This window comes from Lipotes vexillifer, unplaced genomic scaffold (assembly GCF_000442215.2).
Source record: "Lipotes vexillifer unplaced genomic scaffold, Lipotes_vexillifer_v1.1 scaffold418, whole genome shotgun sequence".
Taxonomy (NCBI): Eukaryota; Metazoa; Chordata; class Mammalia; order Artiodactyla; family Lipotidae; genus Lipotes; species Lipotes vexillifer.
The window spans coordinates 7,165,545-7,191,264 of record NW_006798629.1 but is presented as its reverse complement, the minus strand read 5'-3'; the positions used below and the strand labels follow the sequence as shown (position 1 = coordinate 7,191,264).

Below are 25,720 nucleotides of genomic sequence, written 5' to 3'. Positions count from 1 at the left end.
AAATGGTCCATAACCAAGGGATGATGCTCGGTTCCCTTAAAATGCAAAGGCTGGGATGGGGCAGCACTAAAGTGATCACTGAAGGTAACTGAGACAATGCAGCATGCATCACTGACTTCTACTGCCTGTTCTTCTTTCTCCCCTTTCTTTCACAGCTGTGCCTCCCTAATAAACTTCTTGCATTCCAAACTCCATCTCAGCATCTACCTCCAAAAAGACAGGTGTGGGAGATGAGAAGAAAGCAGTCCCCATATTCCTAGGAAAAGACTGTAGTCCTAGCAACGTCCTAGATTTGGTGAGGACCCAGTGATAAACAAAAGCCCAAGCCTGCCCAAGGAGTTCGTAGTCTTGTGATGGGTACAGATAATGAAACAGCAAGTATGTGTTAAGTGCTACCACCAGGAGAAATAGAAGGTGCAGTAGTTGAGGGACACGGTGGGGACACTGCTGGGTGCTGGGTCAGGAAACTGTCAAAGGCTGGATGTGACAGACAAGCTAGGTGCAGCCAAGGGAAGTGGCAGGCTTGTGGTGGGTGGAATGATGCATGCAAAGATGGAGGAATTTCAGGATGATGGGAAAGGCTGTGAAATGGGGGGCAAGAGATGAGGTGAGAGATGTCAGCAGGGGCTAAGTGGATCTCAGGAGTTTAGAAACTGTAACCTGTGAGCAGATCAGTGATACAGCCCAGTGTGTATCAGAAAGATCACTCTGTGTTAAGGATGGTCTGGAAGGCAGCAGGACAGATGGCAAGGGTGGGAGTCTAGGGAAGGACCAGACAGGTGCAAGAATTGAGCTGGCCCCACTCCCTTGGGAAAAGTCATGTTTTCTTAAATACCATTATTCAGGATCTGAAACCAAGAAGCTGAATTTATTGCTTACTTAAGTAAAGTAGAGCTGTGGAGGTCAGAATTAGTTTCACCCAGCCTAGAAAATGCTGGTTCGACACAGGATATGGGGGGAGGTTTTGTTTGGGGTTGGACTATTTCACAGAGATGAGAGTGAGTTAATGTCAGTCGTAGAAACATGATTTGTGTTGGATACAAAAGTAGGTTTCAAACTGGTAGAGAGGAAGGAAGGGAGGAGGAAAGGAAAAAAGAAGGAAGTCAGAAGAAGGGAGGGAATAGGAAAGAAGAAAGGAAGTTAGCTGGTTGACTGATGCACCTGCCATGTCGGGAGGCCTGGGCTAATATCTGGCCAGGATTCCAGCCTTCCAAGGAGGCACAGAGATCTCCTAGATGACTTGTCAATATCTGCTGCTTTGAGGTCAGGTGGCAAATCTCACCCTTTCCTCCCTCAGATGTGATGCCTCCAGCCCCTCCTGCCCTGGGGTATCTCATGGATAAGTTTTGACCCCTTCCCTCCTGGTTCCTAGCAGCCAGTCTCTATTACCCCATTCCTGGTCTTTATCCAGAAAAGTTCACTATGGCACTTGGACTTCCAGTGGCCCTACAGGATGCTGACAATCCCATTTAGAGGCCCATGGAATTCTGAAGACAAAAGTCTATCTGTTTAAACCATGAAACTCTCCATTTCAGTTTGGCCTGAAACTGATACCGAGTAGTTGCACTTGGGGCCATTAAACAAACGGGAAGCACAGGCAGCCGGGAAATGAGAAAAGGTGAATATTGCCCTAAGAAGAGTCTTTTCTGCCAAGAAAAGGAAACAGGGAGGCAAGATAGCAAGGACTGCTTCTGAAACCTTCTTGTATAATGTCTTCAATATGGTGGCAAAGGACCTTTAGACTCTTGCTTAATCAATAATGCATTTCTTTCAGAGATGAGAAAACTGGTAGCCTGAGCAGAGAAATGTTCATCCTGTGACACCCAGGTAATGGGAAGCCAAGTTATCATATATTTTTTGTGTAAACTTGTATTGCTATCCCTGTAGAAACTTTAACAGCCCAACTTACCCTCTTGTGCATTGGTACACATACTATCTTGCAGAGGCAGGTAAATATCTTTCAGTTTGTTGAAATTACTGACGTGGATAGTATAGTTTTTATTCCCCGCCATAGTCTCCAGTTCTTCTTGGTCGGCCTTTCCTACACCCACTGCGTAGATGATGATGCCTTTGGCTCTTAATTTTGAAGCTGTGTCACTGAGCTGATTTCGGTCATGGGATACCCCATCTGTGATGATGATCAGCATCTGCTTCACGTTTTGCTTGAGACGGCTGCCATGTTCCTCCATGAACAGGTTGTTTGCATGCTGCAGAGCCCTGGCAGTGAAGGTATTCCCTTCCGTGTCCCTGGGCCTCCTCAGATGCTCGATGATGGCTGATCTGTTTGAGTACGTATTGAGGTAGAAGAGAACCTCAGGATGATCTGAGTATCTGAGCGCTCCAAACTGAACTCTGTCCGGGCCAACATCCGATTTCTTCACCAAATGGATAGTGACGTTGATCATGCTTTCTTGGTCTTGGGGCAGGATGCTGCCTGAATGGTCCAGCACAAACACAATGTCTAACTGTCTAATCCTTTTACAATCTGAAAGGAGAAGAGAGTAGGCATCACAAACTTTCTGCAGTGTGTTCTGCACAGACTAGAAGGGAAGCAAACTACATTTGCCACGTCCCTCCCACGTGCCAGATACTGCAGTTCACTTAGGTACTGTTGCCATTTTAAAGAGAAAGAAGCTGAGGGCTGAGAGATGTAGAACTTGCCCACATCATGATTCCAAGGACACTGGCACCCTTATCTATGTAACTCCGTGATCAGATTGGTGCTCCTCATGCCTCCCGACTCTATTCTGCTAAATTTCATCGGGTCGTGCAACCCCTTTTGCTAAGCAGGCTTTCAACTGGAAGGGAATGTCAGAAGGTAATTCAATGTAGTATAGTGGTGAGACATGACCAATGTTTGCCAGACTGGCCTGCAGTTTTGAAAGGGTCAGGGGCTCAGCGGATAAACTGGGTGTTTCATCCTGCTCCTTCAGGCTCCAGCTGTCTCCTCATCTTCTAGTGGATAAACTTTCCCATGTGCACCATGCCTCTTTGTATTTATATGTATTCCTTCCCCTGATTTCTCAAATTGGAACCCAGAAAAGCCCATGTAGGGGGAGAGCTAGGTCTCCTGTCACCTCACCCCAGCCCCAAGCCCTCTTCCACATTAGAAGCCAAGCAACCACTCTGACTCAGTCTCCAAAGTGTGAACTTGTTTCCACTCTTTTCCTTCCCTAAGTAACTTAAGCACACATTTCCTAAAGGTTCACCCTCCACCTGCCTATCTTACCTCCAATCCTTATTTCTGGCAATGAGGCCTCAAAATTTCAAGCCTCATCCACTGTGGATGAGCCCAGGCTATGTCAGAAAAACAACCCAGTGTGATTTGGTGACTAGTCATAACTTGATAAATATTTATGAATTGATCTAATGTATGAGTCAGCTAAAACTTCACCGCATGCTATAGACAAGGTCTCCACAAACATTACATTTCTCAAAATGAAGAAAGGCCGGAAAGAGCCCTTTGGATTTCAAAGGTGGGGCCGTGGCCTTAAGGTAAGCCTTTCTTAGAATGTGTCTACAATCTCAAGGGTTTGGGAATCACTGCCATTCTTGGAGGAAGAAAAATAATTCCAGTTAAGCTGCTCCAAGAGAAATCTTAGAGCTATTGCCTAAAGCTCAGAGTTTATACTAAGACATCTTATTTGTTAACTTTCTGAAATTTTGAAACACATAATCCTGAAGAACGAAGTCCAGAGGAGGCCTCTGTTGCCAGAGGAACAATATACAATTACTAATGCTTTGGTTTGTTCCCTTAGTTGTATCCAAAACACAGATAACAGCAGCACATGGTAGATTTAAAAGCACAGGTGCTGTTAACCTTACATGTGGATTTATAGCAAGTTCTTACTCGAGTCATTAAAATTGATGGGCTCAAACTGAAGGTTGTTCAATTCAATTTGAAAAGGATTACAGTTTGTCAGATAAAAGTGATGACCCCAAGCAATTGTTTTAAGAAAAGTAGCAAATTAAAATTTTCCAAAGGGATAGACACACGAACAGCTGATACATGATACTTAGCTGATAGAGAGTAAGAGAATAATGTGAAGTAATGAAAATATACACTATAACTTTAAAATACAGAGGGTTTTTGTTGGGGGGATGCTGTGCTTAGGATATTGGTTTTAATTTGACTAAAAGGAAGATGAATTTGTATTTCTATTTACTGCTTAACAATGGTTATAGGTAGCCAAGAAACAATTTGGAGAATCATTTGAGATTAAAAATTGGCTCTGGAAAATCTAGGTATGCAGGTATTAAAGAGTTGGAAATTTAATGTAAAATTCTGAGACCTTCTTGGATTATATTTAAAGTCATCAAAATCAGAGTACATTTTGCCAAATTAGCTGACAAAACTGTTATTCTAGAATATGCCTTGGTATTTCGTATATATGTTCCTGAGGTCATGGGTATATTAACATAGCATAGATAAGATCAAAATTTAATATCAAAGTCCAGTTGGAGGCCAAGCCCAGTGTCCAAGTCACTGTTCACCCCACTATAAAGTCAACAGCTCACACCCTTGAGTCCTGAAGGAAAACAGGATAACACTTACCATGAAGAGCACACACGCGGAAGATGAGTTTATTCTCTATTGCCTTTAGATCATCGAAGTTCTCAACTTGGAAGACGAGGCTGCCGTCCCCACTGATCTCCTCCAGCTGAGATCTATTGGCCCCGTACACCCCCACAGAGAAGATGACCACACCTTTGTCCCGAAGAGCTTTTGCAGGGTCTATCACATCATCTTGGGCTTCTCCATCAGTGATGAGGATGAGAAACTTTTTGACCATTGAACGGCCCCCCTTGGGCTCAGTGAAGTATGGATCCACAAAGGTTAGTGCACTTCCAGTCAAAGTGTTTTGATTGATGGGAGACATTCTGTTTATTGCATCAGAAATTTCTTTTTGTGTATAGTATTTATCAAGCTGGAATTCTTCCCTATTATAATCACTGAATTGAATGACACCAATTTGGGTTTTGTCTGGGCCAATCTGAACCTTAGCTAACAGGTTTTTCATGAAGGTTTTCATTTTCTCAAAATTTTCAGATCCTATACTGCTAGATCCATCCACCAGAAACATGATATCGACCTTCATGTATTCACATCCTGCATGTAATCAAAAAGACCAGAAATAAACCAGGTTGGAATTGTCCTCAGAAGGTATAAAAGACAGTAAAGCAGAAATAAATTCTTTAATCAGAAACTATCTAAAATTAACTCAAGCAACTTCTATTGCATTTGAAAATTTTATCTGCTTCTTTTGTAGAAGCCTGATGACTAGAACCCTAAATCAGAAATTCATTGAAGATTACCTAAGAAGTTTTAGAGAAGAAATGCAACTTCAAAAGTATATATTCATTCACTCACTTATGCATATATGCATTATGCATTTATTCATTCATAATTCTTAAAGTTTATGAAATAGAAAGCATCAGGCCATACATTAAGGATGCAATGGTGATCAAAAAAGAAGGACAGAGAAAAGTAAGCAATTTTTGGCACTAATATGACTAATATTCCAGGGTTTTATGTATATACTTGAAACACAAAATTCCAGGTAATCCTTATATAGCATTATTTTCTGGGATAATTTAAAATGATTTGGGGGGGAAATTTCAAGATGGCAGAGGAGTAAGACATGGAGATCACCTTCCTCCCCACAAATACATCAAAAATATATCTACATGTGGAACAACTCCTGTTGAATGCTGACAAAAGAAAAAAGAAAAAAACAGAGACAAAAGAACAGGGACGGGAGCTGCACCTCTGGGAGGGAGCTGTGAAGGAGGAAAAGTTTCCACACACTAGGAAGCCCCTTCACTGGCAGAGACGGGGGGTGGAAAGGGGAAGCTTTGGAGCCATGGAGGAGAGCTCAGCACCAGGGGTGCAGAGGACAAAGAGGAGAGATCCCCTCAAAGAGGATCAGTGCTGACCAGCACTCACCAGCCTGAGAGGGTTGTCTGCTGACCCACCGGGATGGGTGGGGGCTGAGAACTGAGGTTCCAGCTTCGGAGGTCAGATCCCAGGGAGAGGACTGGGGTTGGCTGCATGAACACAGCCTGAAGGGGGCTAGTGTGCCACAGTTAGCCGGGAGGAAGTCTGGGGAAATGTCTGGACCTGCCTAACAGGCAAGAGATAATTGTTTTAGGGTGCACGAGGAGAGGGGATTCCTTCCCTGTCTGCCCACAGAAGGCAGAGCACCACCTAAATGAGCTCCAGAGATGGGTGAGAGCTGTAGATATCAGCTCGGACCACAGAGATGGGCATGAAATGCTAATGCTGCTGCTGCAGCCACCAAGAATCCTGTGTACAAGCACAGGTCACTATCCACACACCCCCAGGAGGCTGTGCAGCCCGCCACTGCCAGGGTCCCATGACCCAGGGACAATTTCCCTGGGAGAACACATGGCACGCCTCAGGCTGTTTCAATGTCATGGCAGCCTCTGCCACTGCAGGCTCCCCTCACGTTCCAATTATAACTACCGTAACCCCCTCCCCCAGCCTGAATCAGCCAGAGACATATAATCAGCTGCTGCTTTAACCCTGTCCTGTCTGGGTGGGAACAGATGCCTGAGGGTGACCTACATGTAGAGATGGGGCCAAAACCAAAGCTGAACTCCAGGAGCTGTGCGAACAAAGAAGACAAAGGGAAATCTGTCCATTCAGCATAAGGAGCAGTGGATTAAATCCCCACAATCGACTTAATGTACCCTGCATCTGTGGAATATCTGAATAGACAATGAATCATCCCAAAAATGAGGCGGTGGACTTTGGAAGCAAATGTAGACTGGGGTTTGCTGTTTGCAACTGACTGGTTTCTGATTTTTATGTTTATCTTAGTATAGTTTTCAGCACTTGTTATCATTGGTGGATTGGTTTATTGGTTTGTTTCTCTCTTCTTTTTATAATTATTATTTTTTTATTTGAATAATTTTTAAAATTATTAAAATTTTTTATTTCTTTTACCTTTTCTCCCTTTTCTTCTGAGCCATGTGGCTGACAAGGTCTTGGTGCTCCCCCCTGGTGTCAGGCATGAACCACTGAGGTGGGAGAGTCGAGTGCAAGACATTGGACAACCAGAGGCCTCCAGGCCCCACATAATATCAATATGCGAGAGCTCTCCCAGATATCACCATCTCAGTGGTAAGACCCAGTTCCACCCAACGGTCAGCAAGCTCCAGTGCTCGGTGCCCCATGCCAAACAACTAGCAAGACAGGAAAACAACTCCACCCGTTAGCAGAAAGTCTGCCTAAAATTATAGTAAATTCACAGACACCTAAAAACACACCACCGGATGCAGCCATGACCACCAGAAAGACAGGATCCAGCCCCACCCACCAGAAGACTGGCACCAGTCCCCTCCACCAGGAAGCCTACACAAGCCACTGAACCAACCTCACCCACTGGGGACAGACACTGAAAACAACGAGAACTATGAACCTGCAGCTTGTGAAAAGGAGACCCCAAACACAGCAAGTTAAAAAAAATGAGAAGACAGACAAAAATGCAGCAGATGAAGGAGCAAGGTAAAAACCTACCAGACCAAAAAAATGAAGAGGAAATAGGCAGTCTACCTGAAAAAGAATTCAGAGTAATGATGGTAAAGATGATCCAAAATCTTAGAATTACAAGGGAGAAAATACAAGAAACGTTTAAGAAGGACCTAGAAGAACTAAAGAGCAAACAAACAATGATGAACAATATAATAAATGAAAGTAAAAATTCTCTACAAGGAACCAATAGCAGAATAACTGAGGCAGAAGAATGGATAAGTGACCTGGAAGATAAAATAGTGGAAATAACTACTGCAGAGCAGAATAAAGTAAAAAGAGTAAAAAGAATTGAGAACAGTCTGAGAGATCTCTGGGACAACATTAAATGTACCAACATTTGAATTACAGTGGTCTCAGAAGAAGAGGAGGAAAAGAAAGGGTCTGAGAAGATAACTTGAAGAGATTATACTTGAAAACTTCACTAATATGGGGGGCTTCCCTGGTGGTGCAGTGGTTGAGAGTCCACCTGCCAATGCAGGGGGCATGGGTTCGTGCCCCGGTCTGGGAAGATCCCACATGCTGCGGAGCAACTAGGCCCATGAGCCATGGCCACTGAGTCTGCGCATCCAGAGCCTGTGCTCCGCAACGGGAGAGGCCACAACAGTGAGAGGCCCGCATACCGCAAAAAAAAAAAAACACACAAAGAAAACACTTCACTAATATGTGAAAGGAAATCCCATACAGGATAAATCCAAGGAGAAACATGGCAAGACACATATTAAGCAAGCTATCAAAAATTAAATACAAAGAAAAAATATTAAAAGCAGCAAGGGAAAAGCAACAAATAACATACAAGGGAATCTCCATAAGGTTAACAGCTAATCTTTCAGCAGAAACTCTGCAAACCAGAAGGGAGTAGCAGGACATATTTAAAGTGATGAGAACAAAAAACTACAACCAAGATTGCTCTACCCAGCATGGATCTCATTCAGATTCGAATGAAGAAAATAAAACCTTTAGAGACAAGCAAAAGTTAAGAGAATTCAGTACCACCAAACTCTCTTGCACTGTTGGTGGGAATGTAAATTGATACAGCCACTATGAAGAACAGTATGGAGGCTCCTTAAAAAACTAAAAATAGAACTACCATACGACCCAGCAATCCCACTACAGGGCATATACCCTGAGCAAACCATAATCCAAAAAGAGTCATGTACCACAATGTTCATTGCAGCTCTATTTACAATAGTAAGGACATAGAAGCAACCTAAGTGCCCATCGACAGATGAATGGATAAAGAAGACGTGGCACATATATACAATGGAATATTACTCAGCCATAAAAAGAAACGAAATTGAGTTATTTGTAGTGCGGTGGATGGACCTAGAGTCTGTCATACAGAATGAAGTAAGTCAGAAAGAGAAAAACAAATACCTTATGTTGGCACATATATATGGAATCTAAAAAAAAAAAAGTTTCTGACTAACCTAGGGGCAGGACAGGAGTAAATATGCAGACATTGAGAATGGACTTGAGGACATTGGGAGGGGGAAGGGTAAGCTGGGAAGAAGTGAAAGAGTAGCATTGACATATATATATTACCAAATGTAAAATAGATAGCTAACGGGAATTAGATGCCTAGCACAGGGAAATCAGCTCAGTGCTTTTTGACCAGTTGAAGGGGTGGGATAAGGAGCATGGGAGGGAGATGCAAAAAGGAGGGGATACGGGGATATGTATATATATAGCTGATTCACTTTGTTATACAGCAGAAACTAACCCAACATTGTAAAGCAATTATACTCCAATAAAGATGTTAAAAAAAAAAGTGATTTGATAAACACTACAAATCAATATTAGAAATTTGGGTGAAAAGCTTTTACTAGAGATAATAAGTATATTAGTAAGCACATATCCATTCAACATGGACCTTTATTTATACATAAAATTTGTAGATACCCTACTGACTGGAAGTGGACATTTATATACATATATATGTATCTATACACATATACACACATAGAAGACCAATTTCTATAAGCCATAAAAAAGTGTTATTAATTCATGGTGCAGGAGTTGTGTGTGTATATATATACATATATATGTACCATAGTATATATTTATATTACATATTCTATATATAGTGTAAATATATATTCTTTAGCATGTATCTCCTTAGTCTTAATCCTTTTGTCTATCTGTTATCACTGCCATTCTTTTACCAGCCCCTCCCTCAATACTCACAGAATCTATCCCATAGTATTTGAAAAATGTATCATCATTTTCAAATGATGATACATTTGAAAACGATGATACAGTATCAGCCATAGAAGAATTAAAAGAGTCTATCTGTTTTTTAATAACTTGTATAAGGCTCACTAGAGGGTATTAAAACCATCATTTGAGATCCATGCTGCCCTGGAGCCATTTTGAAAGTTGTAAATAGGGAAGTTCCCAAAGACATTTGTGGCCTTGGCAAAGCCCCAGCTCTGCGAAGTGTGGAAGGTTCTCTTCCATGAACACATGTCAGAAGAGGAGACTTTTACCTGTGGTTCAGTATTCACAGGATCTACCTCCTCGTCTCTATTTGTGATGGAAGCCGCTTCTGGCCCTGTACCATCTCCCACTCTTCCATGTCAATAAAAGAGTTTCAACTAGGCAGATGGTCACCCGGGTAAAGACTATATTTCCCAGGCTTCCTTGAAGCTAGATGTGGCCCTGTGTCTAAGTTCTTGCTAGTAGATATTAGCAGGACTGATTTGGCCACTTCTGGGACTTAACAATAAAACAGTTGAGCATGGTGGGCTCCCCTGGCCCTATCTCCCTTTCCACAAATGCAGGGTGATGAACCAGCCTCTTTGCTAGACCTGGACTGCTTACCCTGGACTATTACACAAAAGAGAAACAATATTCTATGTTGTGTAGTTTAGGGTCTTTTTGCCAGAACCACTTAACCTGCTCCTGAACCAATACACAGTGTCACTCCATCCACATGTGCTCTGAGACCAGTCAGTGGTTTTCAGGCCCTCCAGCATAGGGTCCTTAGTTTTCCTGCTTCTCTATTCACCATATTATGGCTCATTTCCTTGTCCACAGTTTGTCTCCTCCCTCAGGTGTGCCAGGGTTTTGGCACCTGAACTGCAACTACCTGATCAACAAAAAAACGTACTGTCTTTCTTCAGATTGGTCCATGACTTTCTCCCTTGAGAAGACCTGAAGTACAATCTATTTTAGGTTTCCTGAAACCCTTTTACTTTCATTGGCATCAACTCCAGGAAACGTCAGGGAACCTGTACTCTTACACTCATTCTAAGACATCCTGAAAACGCTACTCTAGTACTGTCCATAACAGGAAGAAAAAAATCAATAAAGTTGTGATTTAGGATTTTGCTGTTAATGCTACTTATTTGCTGGTTTATTTTTCTTTGGATTTTAGTGACTCAGAAAAAATTCTAACACATTTTCACTTTTGTAAGTTCAAGTAAGTTAGAATTCTTTTCCCTTCCACATCAGTGAACACCTTGACCAACTTTTAAAATAGCCACATTTTATGTAGCACTTACCATGGGCTAAGCCTTCTTTTAAGTGCCCTGCATGTATTAGTACCTTTAAGCTTCACAATATGCCTACACATATGGGACAAAGGCAGGTAGACAGTAAGTAACCCATTCAAGGTCCACAACCAATAATTTATAAATCTGGGTTGTGAACTTTGATGCTTTGACTCCATCATCCTTTATCTTAATCAGTAAGTAACACGACTCTTGGCAGACAATATGTTCAGGTGCTAATACTCACAGTCAACACACACCATCTTCAATTAGTAAGTGGCTATTATTATTTTTTAAAATTTTATTGAAGTATAGTTGATTTAAAATGTCATGTTAGTTTCAGGTGTACAGCACAGTGATTCAGATATATATATATACTTTTTCAGATTCTTTTCCCTTATAGGTTATTACAAAATATTGAGTAAAAGTCCCCTGTGCTATACAGTAGTAGGTTCTTGTTGTTTATTTTATATATAGTAGTGTGTATGTGTTAAACCTAACCTCCTAAATTATCCCTCCCCCCCTTTTCCCCTTGGTAACCATAAGTTTGTTTTCTATGTCTGTGGGTCTACTTCTGTTTTGTAAATAAGTTCATTTGTATCTTTTTTTTAGATAAGTGGCTATTACTAATAAGAGAAATAACAATCAGGTGCAGGAATTTGCACATTGTTCTTCATTACTTCTGTTACTTAATTTTTTGTCAGAACAAAAATGCAAATACGTGTTTCTGTTATAAATAAAAATAAGCAAGGGTTACATATGTCCTAGGTATGCATTCATAATAAAGAAATAATGGTTGGTGTTTATTATGCTAAACCTATACAGATACTCTGATGTAGGTATTATCCTCATTTTCTAGATGAGGAAGTTCAAGGTTCAAGCAGTGAAGTGAGTTGAACCTTAATCTACTTAAAGCCGGAGCTCATTTTCTTTCCACTGTCCTCACCTGCCTGAATTAGTGTGTACACACACACAAACACACACAAATATAAAGTTTCTTATCCTCCACAGCAGTGGACTTTGTCAAAGCAACGACATTCTTAGCAACCTTCACACTTATGGCTTTCGAGATGGCCTTAGGGCAGCTGTATATATAGGGATTCTCCAACCTTGGCAATTGGCTTAAAATGAGGGGCTGAATCCCTCCACAGTTATAAAGGAAGTTAGCAAGATGTGAGCCAGACAACTGGTCACGTTATTCCTTGTTTCAGCCTATTAGTCTGCCTGAAGCAACCAACGAAGTACAGAGAATAAAGCCTTTTTCTTTTGCTTACCTTTCTCAGCACAGATGCTGCGAACAACTTCATTTTTGATGCTTTTTAAAGAATCAAAGTTCTGCCCAAGGTTAACTCTTTCCTCTGCCCCAGCAATTTGTTGCAGTTTTGCTCTGTTAGCCTCACCAATGCCGACCACGTGGATGGTGATGTGTTCAGCCCTTAGTCTCTCAGCAGGTTCCAGGACACCATCCATGGAGCTCCCATCAGTCAACACAATGAGGTAACAGGGTACTTCGTTCATTCTCTGCTTCCTTCCCTTCCTTATTAGTGGCAGAATGAAATCCAGGGCTGCCCCAGTAAGAGTTCTGCCTCCAAGTTGCTTGATGTTAGAGACAGCCTTTCTTAATGTCACATCATTAGGATAGTCATTGATATCAAATTCCACTTCCTTCTTGTGGGAATACTGCACAGCTCCAACTCGGACTTTGTCTGGGCCGATGCTAAACATCTCTATCACTGCCAACATAAATTCCTTGATTTGCTCAAAGTGTTTATTCTGAATGCTGCTTGAGCCATCAATGAGGAAATAGAGATCAGCTTCTTTTGTATCTACACAGCCTGCAGAAAAATGGAAAGCAGAAATTGCATTCTCTGTCAACTATTGAGAATCTGGAGAGAACATTGCAGGAGGGTTTGGAGAGAAGGATGAGGCTGCGAAGGTTCTAAAGAATGAGAACACTTCAGGTTTGCACGGAGCCTGGACACTTCGCTGTGCACATTCATACCCATTTTCTCCTTTGAAATTTACCACAACCTTCTGAGGAAATTGAAACTGAATGAGGCCTAGTGGTTTGTCTGAGGTCACACAGCCAGTGAATTAAAGAGTAAGGATGAGATTCCCAAGTCTCCAGGCTTTTAGTTAAAATCGTTTTTCTTGTATTGACACCTAGCTTTTTAGTATTTGCTTTATCATTTCCTGAGAAATGACCTTCTGTTCTTACTTCCCCAATAACCTCTTCTGTCCAGAACAACTAGAATAATGTATTTAAAACTAGAACCAGATCATATTACTCTTCTGCTTAAATGACTTATCATTGCATTTAGAATTTAAAAATGAAAAATCAGCCGATCTTTCCCCCTTCTTTTCTCTCTGACCCTATTTCCAGCAATTCTTCTTCTTCTGCACTGTGTTCCAGCGACACTGGGCTTCTACTGTACTCCAAATGTGCCCCAGGGCTTTTGCACCTACCCTCTTTCCTGGAATATTCTTCCCCCTAAATCTTCATGGCTGGTTCCTTCTCACCTCCTGGACATGCCAATTCAAATGTCGGTTCTTTAGAAGGGCTTCCCTTCCAGCTAAAGCACATCAATCATTGTCTATTCTATTAACCTGTCTATTTTCCTTATGATGCCCATTACTTTCTGAAATTACTTATTCATTTGTTCATGAGCACAGCCTGTCTCCTGTCACAGAATGTCAGCTCCATGAGGGTGAGACTTTGCCTAGTTTTCTGCTTCTGCCCGGTAGGCCTGGTATATCACAGGATTTCAACAGAAAATTGTAAACAAAGGAGCTCTAAATGTTCCTTCCTTTGTTGAGCAGCTTCTCTGAAAAAGTGCTTTAACTTTCCTAATAGTCTATTTACAACTCTATTTAACCATTTTTGAAATTGGGTGGAAGGAAAAGCATACCTTTAAAATTTATTTATGTGCACAGTTACCTGGTTGAGTATGTGAAAACATCTTTAAAATACAACACAATTTAGTCATTTCAGAAATATTTTCTTTTTTGATAGCTTGTTGGCAATATATGGCCATTGACACTACTTCAGGCTATGAGGTCCTTAAGAAATCAGAAATACTGGAAATAAGCTTGACCCTGAGAATTAAACTATGAAATCTACATATAAAGCATTAGAGCAGGGACTACCCTGGTGGTACAGTGGTTAAGAATCTGCCTGTCAATGCAGGGGACACGGGTTCGAGCCCTGGTCCAGGAAGATCCCACATGCCGCTAAGCAGCTAAGCCCGTGTGCCACAACTACTGAGCCTGCACTCTAGAGCTCACGAGCCACAATTACTGAAGCCTGTGCACCTAGAGCCTGTGCTCCGCAGCAAGAGAAGCCACTGCAATGAGAAGCCCATGCGCCACAATGAAGAGTAGCCCCCGCTCCCTGCAACTAGAGAAACCCCGAAGACCCAACACAGCCAAAAATAAATAAATAAATTTATTTTAAAAAAAAGTATTAGGGCAAAGGTAAGCAGTTATCTGTAAAAGACAGGGGTGATGCCAGGCCACAAAAACTTGACAGCAAGCAGAATGAATTGACTTATATATGTAATAAAGAAGAATGGTGGTCAGTAATGAGGAAGAGAAAAATTCGAGTCTGGAGGTAACCATGGCAATACCCATCCAACTCTGCCTGGAGCTGTGAGTCACATGTTGCTATTAAAATGTGAACTTAAACTGATTAAAATTAAATAAAATTTAAAAGTCAGCTCCTCAGTTGCAAAAGCCACATTTCAGGTGCTTAAAAGTCCCATGTGGCTAGTGGCTATTATATTGGACAGTGTAATTACAGAATATATCCATCTAAAAAGTTCAAGTGGACAGGGTTGAAGAGAAATGTGTCTCCTGGCACAAGGCCTCACCTGCACAGTTATACAGAGAGATAGACAGAGATGTAGATCTATATATTTGATTTTGAAATAGTCATTCCCCTGATTAAATACCACTAGACATTTCAGTCATAAAACTAACTCCTTTGCTCTGATTCCACATCCTCCAGCAGTCTTTTGATTACATTTTAGCTTCTGACTTGTCTGTATGTCTACAGGGAGAGACTATGTTGCTCAGAGGACATGAATGTCTAGGTCCCTGGGCACTAATAGTTCCATTGCAGAGATAATCGTCAATCTTTTTTTATGCATAGCCTCTTGGTTTGGTTAATGTGAGTCTTTCCTTGCTTTAATGAAGTTCTATTTAATAAATTGAATACCTAGTGGTGCCGAAGGTGGTGGATACAGCAGGGACTAAGTCAGTAGAGATTGGTTCTCTGTGTCTGACCGTTCTGAAACTACAAAGCTGGCCACCCCACTGTAGACCACGGCAAATTCACTGAGGTAGTGGTTCTCAGATATTGCTAGAGTGAGTTTGTTAGGGAGCTTTCTAAAATCCAGGTGGCCTACGCCCTACTCGCAGAGACTGAGTCATTGGGTTGGGCCACTGAATTATTAACAAGCTCCTCAGGAAGTCCGGATAAATTTACAGCAGACACTTTTGGTGCTCTGCCTGTATCCCCTCAAATCCTTTACCATTTTTGTGTAACCAGTTCCCAGCACTTTCATTCCAATAGCTAGCACCTGTGTCTGTGGGTGGGTGGGCTGCTCTCGGGTTGTTGAAACCCTTCTTGCTTGGTATTAAACCAGAGGTATCTGGAAATGTACACTCCCTTCTGTGTGCTGGAATATAAATTCTCCAGTTACATTGCCCCCTGTCTAGGACAAACCTAAGGTTTAACCCACACTGTCTTTCAAATGGTCCTGTGGAATTGACCCTCCATGGGACTTATCATGGGGCTTATCATCCTGCCCTTCCTGGTCCCAAATCCTCCCTTCTGTACCAATCTCCAGTTTTTCCTGGGTATATTTTTAATATATCAGTTTCACATGAATCCTTATCTGACATCTATATCTGAGGAACTCAATCTAAGTCAGGTACCCGTATTAGAGAGCCACTGAATTAATAAGAAGGCACTTACTGAGGCCTTATGGAAGATAAGGATGGCCCTTGTCCTAGCCTTGGTCCCATATCTTCCCACTTAGAAATTCTGTAATGACAATAATAGTTTTCTGTCACATAATTTCAAACTCTCTGAGAGAGACCGCGTTACACATCCCTCATATGCCCTAAAAGTTGCTACTAGACCAAGGCAGCTGCCACTCTGAGAGACTCCTCTCTGTATCACTCAGGAGGTAATATGGGACTGGTTTCTTGCTGCTGCCTTGTAATGTATATATGCAAGAGGAAATCAAGGGTTGGCCCAGGATTGCATCCTTAAACTTTCAATCGACTAATCTGAATTTAAAATTAGCCTTTAACATCATTGGAGGATTCTTTTCCATGTGAGTGCTGCCAAATTTGAGTTCCTATTGTTTGGAAGCATTTTATCTGCAGGGAAATGTCAGCAGATATCTCAGAATTAGATAAACTCGAAGTCACATCAAGTATCTTTTGGCAGTATGCCCTGGCATCTTTGAAAAGAACTTGGTAAAGCTATAGCAGATTTAGTTGTGTATAAAGATATAAGTACAATGATGATCCCTGCAAAACTTTTATAAGAGCAAAACATTGGCAATGACCTCTATATCCAATAATTTAGGATATGTTAAACAAATTATGTTATATCCATAGGACGGAATATTATTCCCAACCTAAAAAGAATATTGCCAAAAAAATTTAAGGAGATGGACAAAAGTTCATGTTATAAGGTTGATAGAAAAGTGAATAAGGCATATCATACCGGCTATCCCCAATATCCATTCTCTTTTCTACACTAATTTAGTCCTCAATATTTGCCTAGGTACTTGGCTGCCCCAAGTAAAGACTACATTTTCTAGTTCTCATTTTTACAATGAAGAGTGACATGTGACTAAGTTCTGGCCAATAGGATGTAAGCAAAGATGGCGAGTGTAATTCCTGGGAATATCCTTGAAGAAAAAGATGGGGGAAACTTGCCTTTTCCTTCTCTTTTATAATTCTTGTTGCTGGATGTGAATGTAACGCTACGAGCAGTTATCTTGGATTATAATGCTGGGAATAGAGACCACAAAGAGCATAAAAATAACTTAGAAAGAGACAGGGTCCCTGACATGGTGTTGTACTACCCAACTCCTTATACCTACCTTAGGACTTATTTGTGAAACAGAAAAAAAAAAAGTTTTATCCTATTGAAATCATTGTTATTTTTTCTTGTTAGTCACATTCAGAAGTAATTGTAACTGATACAAGTTACCCAACAGTGTGCCCCTGCATTGTCTAATATGACAGTCATCAGCATGTAGCTATTAAAATAAAAATTAAATTAAATTAAATTTAAAACACAGTTCTTCAGTTCCATTAGCCTCATTCCACGTGCTCAATAGCCATGATTGGCTAGTGGCCTCCTTATCGAACAGTAAAGATAAAGAACATTTCTATCATTACAGAAAATTCTGTTTGACAGCACTGATACACATAATGTTACATCGTTTTTTAAGAAATGTGTATGCATGTGTTTGTGTGTACATGAGTGTAGAGACAGAGAATAGACTGAAAGATAAGAGAAATAAATGATAAGAATGGCTTTATCTGAAAGATAAGATCACAGGTAATTTTATTTTCTTCTTTATGTTTATCGACACTATCAAATTATTTTATAATTAACACTTTGTATATTTTATTGAGGTATGATTTACGTGCTTAAAACATTCATCCACTGCAATCATTCAATGATTTTTAGGAAATTCATAAAGTTGTGCAACCATCACCAAAATCTAGTTTTAGAACATTTTCATAACTCCTAAAGTTCCCTTACCCAATTACAACAAGTCCTCACTTCTGCCCCAGCCCTAGACAACTGCTCATATTATTTTTATACTATGGAAAGGATTTTTTAAGACATACCAGTTTTATCAAGTTCCATTTGTTCAGCATGAGTTGAAATTTGGGACCATATTTCATTCTGGAGCTTTTTCAAGAAGTTCTTACTGTAAATTTCCAAGTCTGCATAGGACTTCATCATGGAGATGGTCTGTCCCGGAGGGTAAGATGCTATTTCTTCTAACTGGGTCTTGTTGGCCCCTTGGATGCCCATGGCAAACACAGTTACATCCTCCAGGCGGAGATTCAGTGCAGCCTCACGCACCTTGTCATCTGATGGTCTGTCAGTGACCAGGACTGCAATCTGGGGCACTCCCTGTGCCCTTCTGCTGCCACTTGATGCTGAGAAGCCTTCTCTCCTCATCTTCTCAATGGCAGCACCAGCATTGGATTTCCCAGCCCGCAGAGAAAGCTTCTGGATTTGCTTCTGAAATTCAGATTGGGTTGTGCTTGAGCTCAGAGGAGAAAAAGTCTGAACTCTGTCACTGTAACTCATAAGACCAAGCCGCAGGCATTTGTCTTTCACATCCATGGAGGAGGTGATATTCTTCAGGAAGTTCTGCAGGTTCCTTAGATTCTGTTTGGTCCCAACAGACTCATCCACCAGGAACATGAGGTCGGCAAGCGAATCTTTCTGACAGGCCCTGGGGAAGGGGACTATGGAGGGAGAAAAAGTAGGAGTGTTAGTACACACCTCTGGCCCACAATGAGAAAGGCACTCTACAGATTGTCAGAAGGCATTAGTGAAAATAGAGGCAGTCATGATGGATGCAGTTAGCATCTTTTTAGTGAACAAAGGATAAAAATTCTCAGCAAAATTTACATTGGCTATTGACTTCAGAGGATTTGCAATGCTCTTCTCTCTGAAGAATGCTTATTATGATTTTCCTACCACATCTCATCAGCATGTTCTTCATGAGCACCATCACCACCAGTATGACTACCACCACCACTACTACCACCAACAGCAACCACCTCCACCGCCACCACCATCACCACCACTACCATCTCTACCTCCACCTCCACTACTACTTCCACCTGTACCACCTCTACCACCACCTCCACCACCACCACGGTCTTCATGACCACTATCACCACCAGTATGACTATCACCATCACCTCCACCACCACCACCACCTCTACCACCACTACCCCTCATCTTCAGCAACTCCACCACCTGAATTTCCAACACTATCACCACCACCACCTCCAAGTCCACCACTACCAGTATGAACCACCACCACAATCACCACCACCACTTTCAAATGCTGAAATATAGGCATAAATTAGTAGAAATATACCTGACTTCAGTGAGCTCACATTCTATGGGAGGACAGATAAATAAATTATGCTATTTCCGACCATAATAAATGCTAACAAGGAAATAAAATAAGTGACTCAATTGAGTTACCCTATGTTGGGGATGTGGGATGAAAACTAACTGATCTGAGACATAAAAAGTCAGGGAAGACCTCTCTGAAAGGATTACATTTGGGTTGAGAAAGATGAAGAGAAAGATTGAACTACACATTGTGTGAAAGGAAGAAGAATTCTGGCAGAAAGAAAAGCAAGAAATAGAAACAAGCAAGAAGCCCAGAGTAGCCAGAGCCAATGAGTGAGGGGAACTATGATGGATGAGGTCAGAGGGAAGCAGGGTCCAATCATATGGGGCTCAGATGATCTTATTTAAATATTCTAAATATCACCCTAGTTCCTGAGGGGAGATAATGAATTCATTAAAATTCATTAAAAAAAAAATTGCCCTAGTCCAGGAAAGAGATAATGGTTCTTGGACAAGAATAAAGCAGGTAAGACAGAACAACAAGAGTAGTTTTGATACATGAATTAGAGATAGAACAGAGAGGACTTGATGATAAATTAGATATGAGTATTGGGAGACAAAAAGGAAGTGGTGAAAACTCCTGGGTTTTTGGCCTGAATAACTGAGTGGATATTGGTGGTATCTTTTTCCAAGATAGGGGAGATAGTGGGAAGAACAGGTTGGAGGGAGAAGTCAAGAGCTCCATTTCAGACATGCTAAGTTTGGGATACTATTGAAGATGCCAGGTAAGCAGTTGGTTGTATAAATCTGGAATCCACAGGAGAGTATACCACATGCACAGAATGCCCACTCCAGGAACAGGTGGAGGAGCCACAACTCTGGGGGTTGTAGCCAAGAGATAAGCTCAATCTTGCCAAGAACTATCCACAGGATTGTGAGCTCTAGAAGCCAGAAGGCATGTCTTACTTATCTCTATCTCTCCAGTACCTGGTGCCTGGTGGGAGTTCAGAAATATTTGTGGAATTATAATAATTCTCATAAATCTACCAATGTACTCTGAATCTCACATAGTTGGCTAAAACAAACTTACAGCATGGCCCACTCAGCTCAGTATTTATTTGCAAAGAGCTATTACTATTAATGACAGTAAACTGCCAAAATCCATACAAGTCATCTCACCCATATTGTAAGGTAGATATTATTATCCTCACTTTATAGGTAAGGAAACTGAAGCTCAGAGGTTAAATAACTTACTCAAGGTCTTTAGCAGCCAAGCCAGGGTTTGAACCCAGACTCCAAGGCTCTTACTCTTAACCTCTATAGGCAAGGATAGGGTCTTGACAAACAAAACCTTGTTGTACTGTATACTACTGTGAAATAAATTAGGAGGAGTGAGAGAAACACAGATCAGTACACAAAGCCTTCTAAGAAGATGGTAAAGTCCTATGGTCTTGGAGAGCTCAGGCTACCTACAGGGTTGTAAGATCTCCAAGGTCCCCAGGGTTAACAGTCACAGGAAAGTTTTTTTCTCTGGGAAGAGAAGCACATGTGCTGTAAGAACTTGCTATTTCCCCCAAGGCAGGAAGAGTGAGGGATGGGAAGAGTGGAGGTAAAAGTACTCCCTGATGCTTCAGGGGCAGCACTAACTGTGACAGATACTTACACAAACCCATTTCCTCTTCTTGCTCATAGGCCTAGACCTGATTTCTCAGCCTCACCTGCAATTAGGTGTGGCCACGGGACTAAGATCTGGCTAATGAAATGTGAGCAGAAGTAGTGTGTGTCTCTTCCAAGCTTAGCCCATAAAACCACATCCTGAGTGACGTTCCATCTTTTTTCCCTTCCACCAGCTCTATACCAATTCCCAAAGCACCTTGAAAGTAATATTTGAAGATGAAAGAGCCACCACCAACTTAATTATCTAAATAGAAGGAAGACAACTTGAACACTGGCCCTATAGTGTTACAAGGGAAATAAATAAACTTCTTATGATTCAGGAAGTCTATTTGTTGTTATTAAGGCCTAGGCTGGTCTGACTGCAAAATCAACCCATAGTGATAGCCAAGGAATTGGTGAATGATAGAGCAGGAAAAAATTTCAAGATCATTCCAACTCTCGTATCTTACAAAGGAGGATGCTGATGCAAGGCTCAGAGAGATGAAATCACTTCCTCAAGTTCACAGTCAGCTAGTGGCATTGTCTGGACCTCTTGACCTGTGGTCAGGGCACTTTGTACCAAACCAGTTGGCTTCCTCAAGTCTTAGAACTAGATAGCACACACTCAGAATAGCCCCTCATCAATAATAGAGCACAGAGGCAGCCAGGAAGATCTATTTTGCTGAGGGCTCTTTATACATCACTCTGGAGACAATGGCTAGGGCCCCTCATCAGTGCAGCACACTTAATGGGCACCTCCCATGACTGTGTACTGGCCTGTTTCATCTGTTCATCAACAGTGCATGTGTAGCTTCCTGTCTCACTTTACCCTTTCTTTACTAATGCTTTCTAGGATTACCTCCCACATAAACTACTTGTACTCAAGGGTCTTCTGTTTCAGGTCTTCATGGAGAACCTGCTTAAGACATAAATAAAGCATTTTTCAAATGAGGAGCTGTAAGTCATGGGGGTAAAAGTAGCCCTCCTTTCAGCCTAGGGGACCAAGAATGAAAGTTGATGAGAAGGAGGTCTTCTGCATTTCCACATGAAATACTGAGATTTCTGGTGAGTGGTACCATACATATAATAGGAGATGGCTCTCTGGACCAGATTACATGGGGATGGGACACCTCTTCAACCAAGGGATTCCTTACCTACTGTATGAGAGTGGGCTGCTACCTCCTTGTACTGAGCCGCATCCTTGAGAATCTGCGTCATGTTTTGGGAGAACATGCTGAGATCTTGGACCGTCTGGAGGCTGTAGTGGAACTGGCCTGTGGCCATGGCCTTCAGAGTCTCCTCAGGTGTCCCCTGCATCCCCACTGAGATGATCCTCACCCCGTCACTGTGCAGCGCCTTGGAGGCCTCTTCCACGGCATCCTCGGACTCGGCTGAAGCCAAGACCACCAGGATCGGAGGAAACTGTCTCCTGTCCCTCCCGTTTGAGAAGTAGGTCGTGTGCACCTCCCGGAGAGCATTCCCAATCCGCAGGGAACCGCCCAGGAACCTGAAGTTCTTCTTGAGGTGGTTCAACATGGGGCCTCTGCTCTTGAAGGTGCTGAGCTGGAATTCTCTATGGAGCACGTTGCTGTACTGGGCCAGGCCCACACGGTACTTGTGGGCCTCTATGGGGAGGCTGCTGATCATCTTGTTGATGAACATCTTCACAAATGGGAAGGATTTAATTCCCAGGTGGTTGGAGCTATCCACCAGAAACACCACGTCAGCATACTCAGGGCCTGGCCCTATCAAAATAAAATAACAACAAACACTTTGGGTCAAGAGGGACAGTTTTTGTACCCGCCTATCAGTCAGTCATCAGCTGCAGACTTCTTCCAAGAACTGGAGAGAAGGAGTGGAGGGTTACGGGTAAGGTGGCTCTGGGAAAGCCAAGGGAAAATGTCCTGAGAAAGTGGGGTACAGCCATGAGCTATTGCCATTGCAGGCAATATTCACAGCAGCTGGGAGTGGGGGAGTGGGTACCTGCCTCATAAAGAGAGTCTGGACAAGGGGAGGCACCAGGAGCATTGACTTTAGCAGTCATGGTCAGCCACCTCCACCCACCCAGTTAGTGATCTACTGGTAAATGTTTAACTAAGCAGGACATTTCTTTCAAAATGACCCTGAAATTCACTAGGAAGTCCTAGGGTAGCACAGTGCAGGGTTAAAAATACTTCTTTGAATGATGTTTTTAGTAATTACAGAAAAACCTAGCTTTCATATTCCATATATGCATGTATGGAATATGAAAGCTTTTATATTACTTATTATATATATATATAAAATTTCCTCTGTGGAGTTCCTTTTATCCTTTTCTTTCATTTATTAAAGCCAAGGTGCAAACTGACCCACAAAACGTATGGGTTGACTCTATTCATACAGACATGGAACATCAGGACTTCAGCAAATCAATGAATAATTAAAGTTTTTCTAGCCAGGTGTAGCATAATTCATGCATTTTGCCCATGGCTTTCCATCACCTTTGAGAGCTTACATTTGCTTGATAGAACATATTGCCAACTACAAATAAATGCTATCTGCTTTGATTATTTTAGTAAAGAAATAAATTCCTTGTTTCTATTTATTAAAATAAAGATTTGTTGAGACATAAAATATTCATTTTCCTAATAACAATAAGCATAAAATGTACTGGTACCTGGGCTCTGATATGTCAGTGTTTCAGTCCAAAGGATGAGAACAAATACAATTAACAGGATCTTCATTTTGTTAGTGACGTTTTCTTGCTTTTACTCTGTAAAAAATGTTATTTACAATATAAAAAATCTCATTGTCTAACAAGAAATAACTACTGGGAAAGTTGGTTTAGAGCACAATACACTGTAAACACTGTATTTGTCAATAATGCCAGTAGTGTTTAAAACATTCATCAAGAGTTTGAGTATTTGTTGACAATAGATAATGCTAACGTTTGCTGAGTCCTTACCATGGTTCAGATACTTTTCTCAGTGTTTTTTAAGCATCATCTTATTTAACCTTCACAACCATCTTACTGGGAGGTACAACTACTATACCCATGTGACAGATAAGGAAACAGGAACAGGTGACTTGGTAAGTGATGGATCCATCATCCTAACCCAGACAAGGTGATCACAGAGCCCAAGCTCTTAACCACTGTGCCATGAGGTTTATACAAAATCTTTGGACTCAGAACTTATGTAGTCACTACTTTTAACCATCTATTTTCATGTCAACAGTGACTATTTTGTATGTTCACAACTTGGCTCAAAAATCCAACAGCTACCCATGTTTCTTTCTTCATTAAACCCTTGTAAGAACTGTTCCCTCATTTCTGGTTATACTCCGTTTTATAAATTACTTTAACTTCAGTATTTCTCTCCATGAGCACACAATCATAAATCTTCATGGGAATTTACAATCTTACAGAAATTCCATCAAGTCAAAGTTGTTCTCTATTAATAGGGAAATAGATAAAATAACCAATACTCAAAAATAGAGATGCCTTCAATGAGATACCAAAGGTATAAGGACTGGATTTTATTCTAGAGGTGACCTTTCCAGCGGTTACTTTGAAATTTCTAATCATGTGGGAAGACTGAGGGAATCACTGGAAACTAGATTTGGAAGTCACCCTATAGATCATTTAGACTAAACCCTTATTTTGCTAAGGAAGAAATCGAGGCTCCTCAGTAGTTATTGGCTGAATCATGTTAGCAATGACTTTCAGATCTATACTCATCATATTCTAATATATCATATATTTTACTTATTCATTAATTTTATCATTGAGATATAATTCACATTCTACAAAATTTACCCTTTAAAGTGGACAATTCAATGTGCTTTAGTATATTAATAGTATTTGCATCCCAGCAGCAGTGATTTTAGGAAGTTCATTCTACCACAAGGACACTGGTACTAGTTACTGCAATTTTAGAATCCTCCCTCTAATCTATTAGTTCCAGGGGACTTACCCATTCACCAGCCAGTCAACACCAGGACCAGGCACAGAGGCCCTGCAGCCAGCCACCTGTGACTGGCCTCTATCCACCAGCAGGCCGGCACCAGCCTCTGGACACCATAGGCTCCACAAGTAGCCACTGGGGAACCAGCCCTGCCCAAAAGCATGAGGCACAGCCTGGCAACCAACTGGCCTGGAGTCCAGCCCTTCTTACCAGTGTGGCCAGTAGTAAGCCCCACCACAACAGAAGGACACATGCAGCCCACATAGGGGGCACCCATAGAGCACATAGCTCTGGTGACCAGAAGGAAGTGTACTGCTGGGCCCCATAAGACATCTCCTACATAAGATCACTCCTCCAATATCAAAAATGTAACTTACCTACCTAATATATAGAAATAAAGACACAGAATTAAACAAAATAAATGACAGAAAAATATGTTCCAAATGAAGGAACAAGATAAAACCCCAGAAGAAGAACTAAGTGAAGAGACATAAGCAGTCTACTTGATAAAGAGTTCAAGGTAATGATCATAAAGATGCTCAATGAACTCACAGGAAGAATGAATGAACACAGCAAGAATTTTAACAAAGAATTAGAAAGTGTAAAGAAGAACCAAAGAGAAGAATAAAATAACTGAAGTAAAAAATACACTAAAAGGAATCAACAGTAGATATGATCTTCCAGAGGAACAGATCAGCAAATTGGAAGACAGTGGTGGAAATCACACAAACTGAAAAGAAACAAGAAAAAAGAATTTTAAAAAAATGAGGCTAGTTTTAGGGATCTCTGTGACAACATCACACATACTAATATTTGTATCATAGAAGTTCCAAAGGAAAAGAGGGGGAGAAAGGGACAGGTAACTTATTTGAATAAATAATAGCTGAAAACTTCCCTAACCTAGGAAAGGAAACAGACAAACAGATCTAGG

The 25,720-nt window shown here is 41.4% G+C and overlaps 1 protein-coding gene across 1 annotated transcript in view; it reads right to left on the bottom strand.

Annotated features, from left to right (window-relative positions):
- LOC103088885 (collagen alpha-5(VI) chain-like) overlaps positions 1 to 23,568 on the bottom strand; it is a gene marked incomplete at its 3' end in the record, with an annotated part of 75,127 nt that extends 51,559 nt beyond the window's left edge. Inside the window, exons 1-6 of the mRNA XM_007470647.1 lie at positions 23,502 to 23,568; positions 22,000 to 22,590; positions 17,932 to 18,564; positions 12,324 to 12,884; positions 4,556 to 5,110; positions 1,910 to 2,485 (exon numbers count right to left, since the gene is read on the bottom strand). Of these exons, the coding sequence (XP_007470709.1) occupies positions 1,910 to 2,485; positions 4,556 to 5,110; positions 12,324 to 12,884; positions 17,932 to 18,564; positions 22,000 to 22,590; positions 23,502 to 23,568 (2,983 nt within the window). The remainder of the gene's footprint in view (positions 1 to 1,909; positions 2,486 to 4,555; positions 5,111 to 12,323; positions 12,885 to 17,931; positions 18,565 to 21,999; positions 22,591 to 23,501) is intronic.
- Positions 23,569 to 25,720: the final 2,152 nt, after the last annotated feature.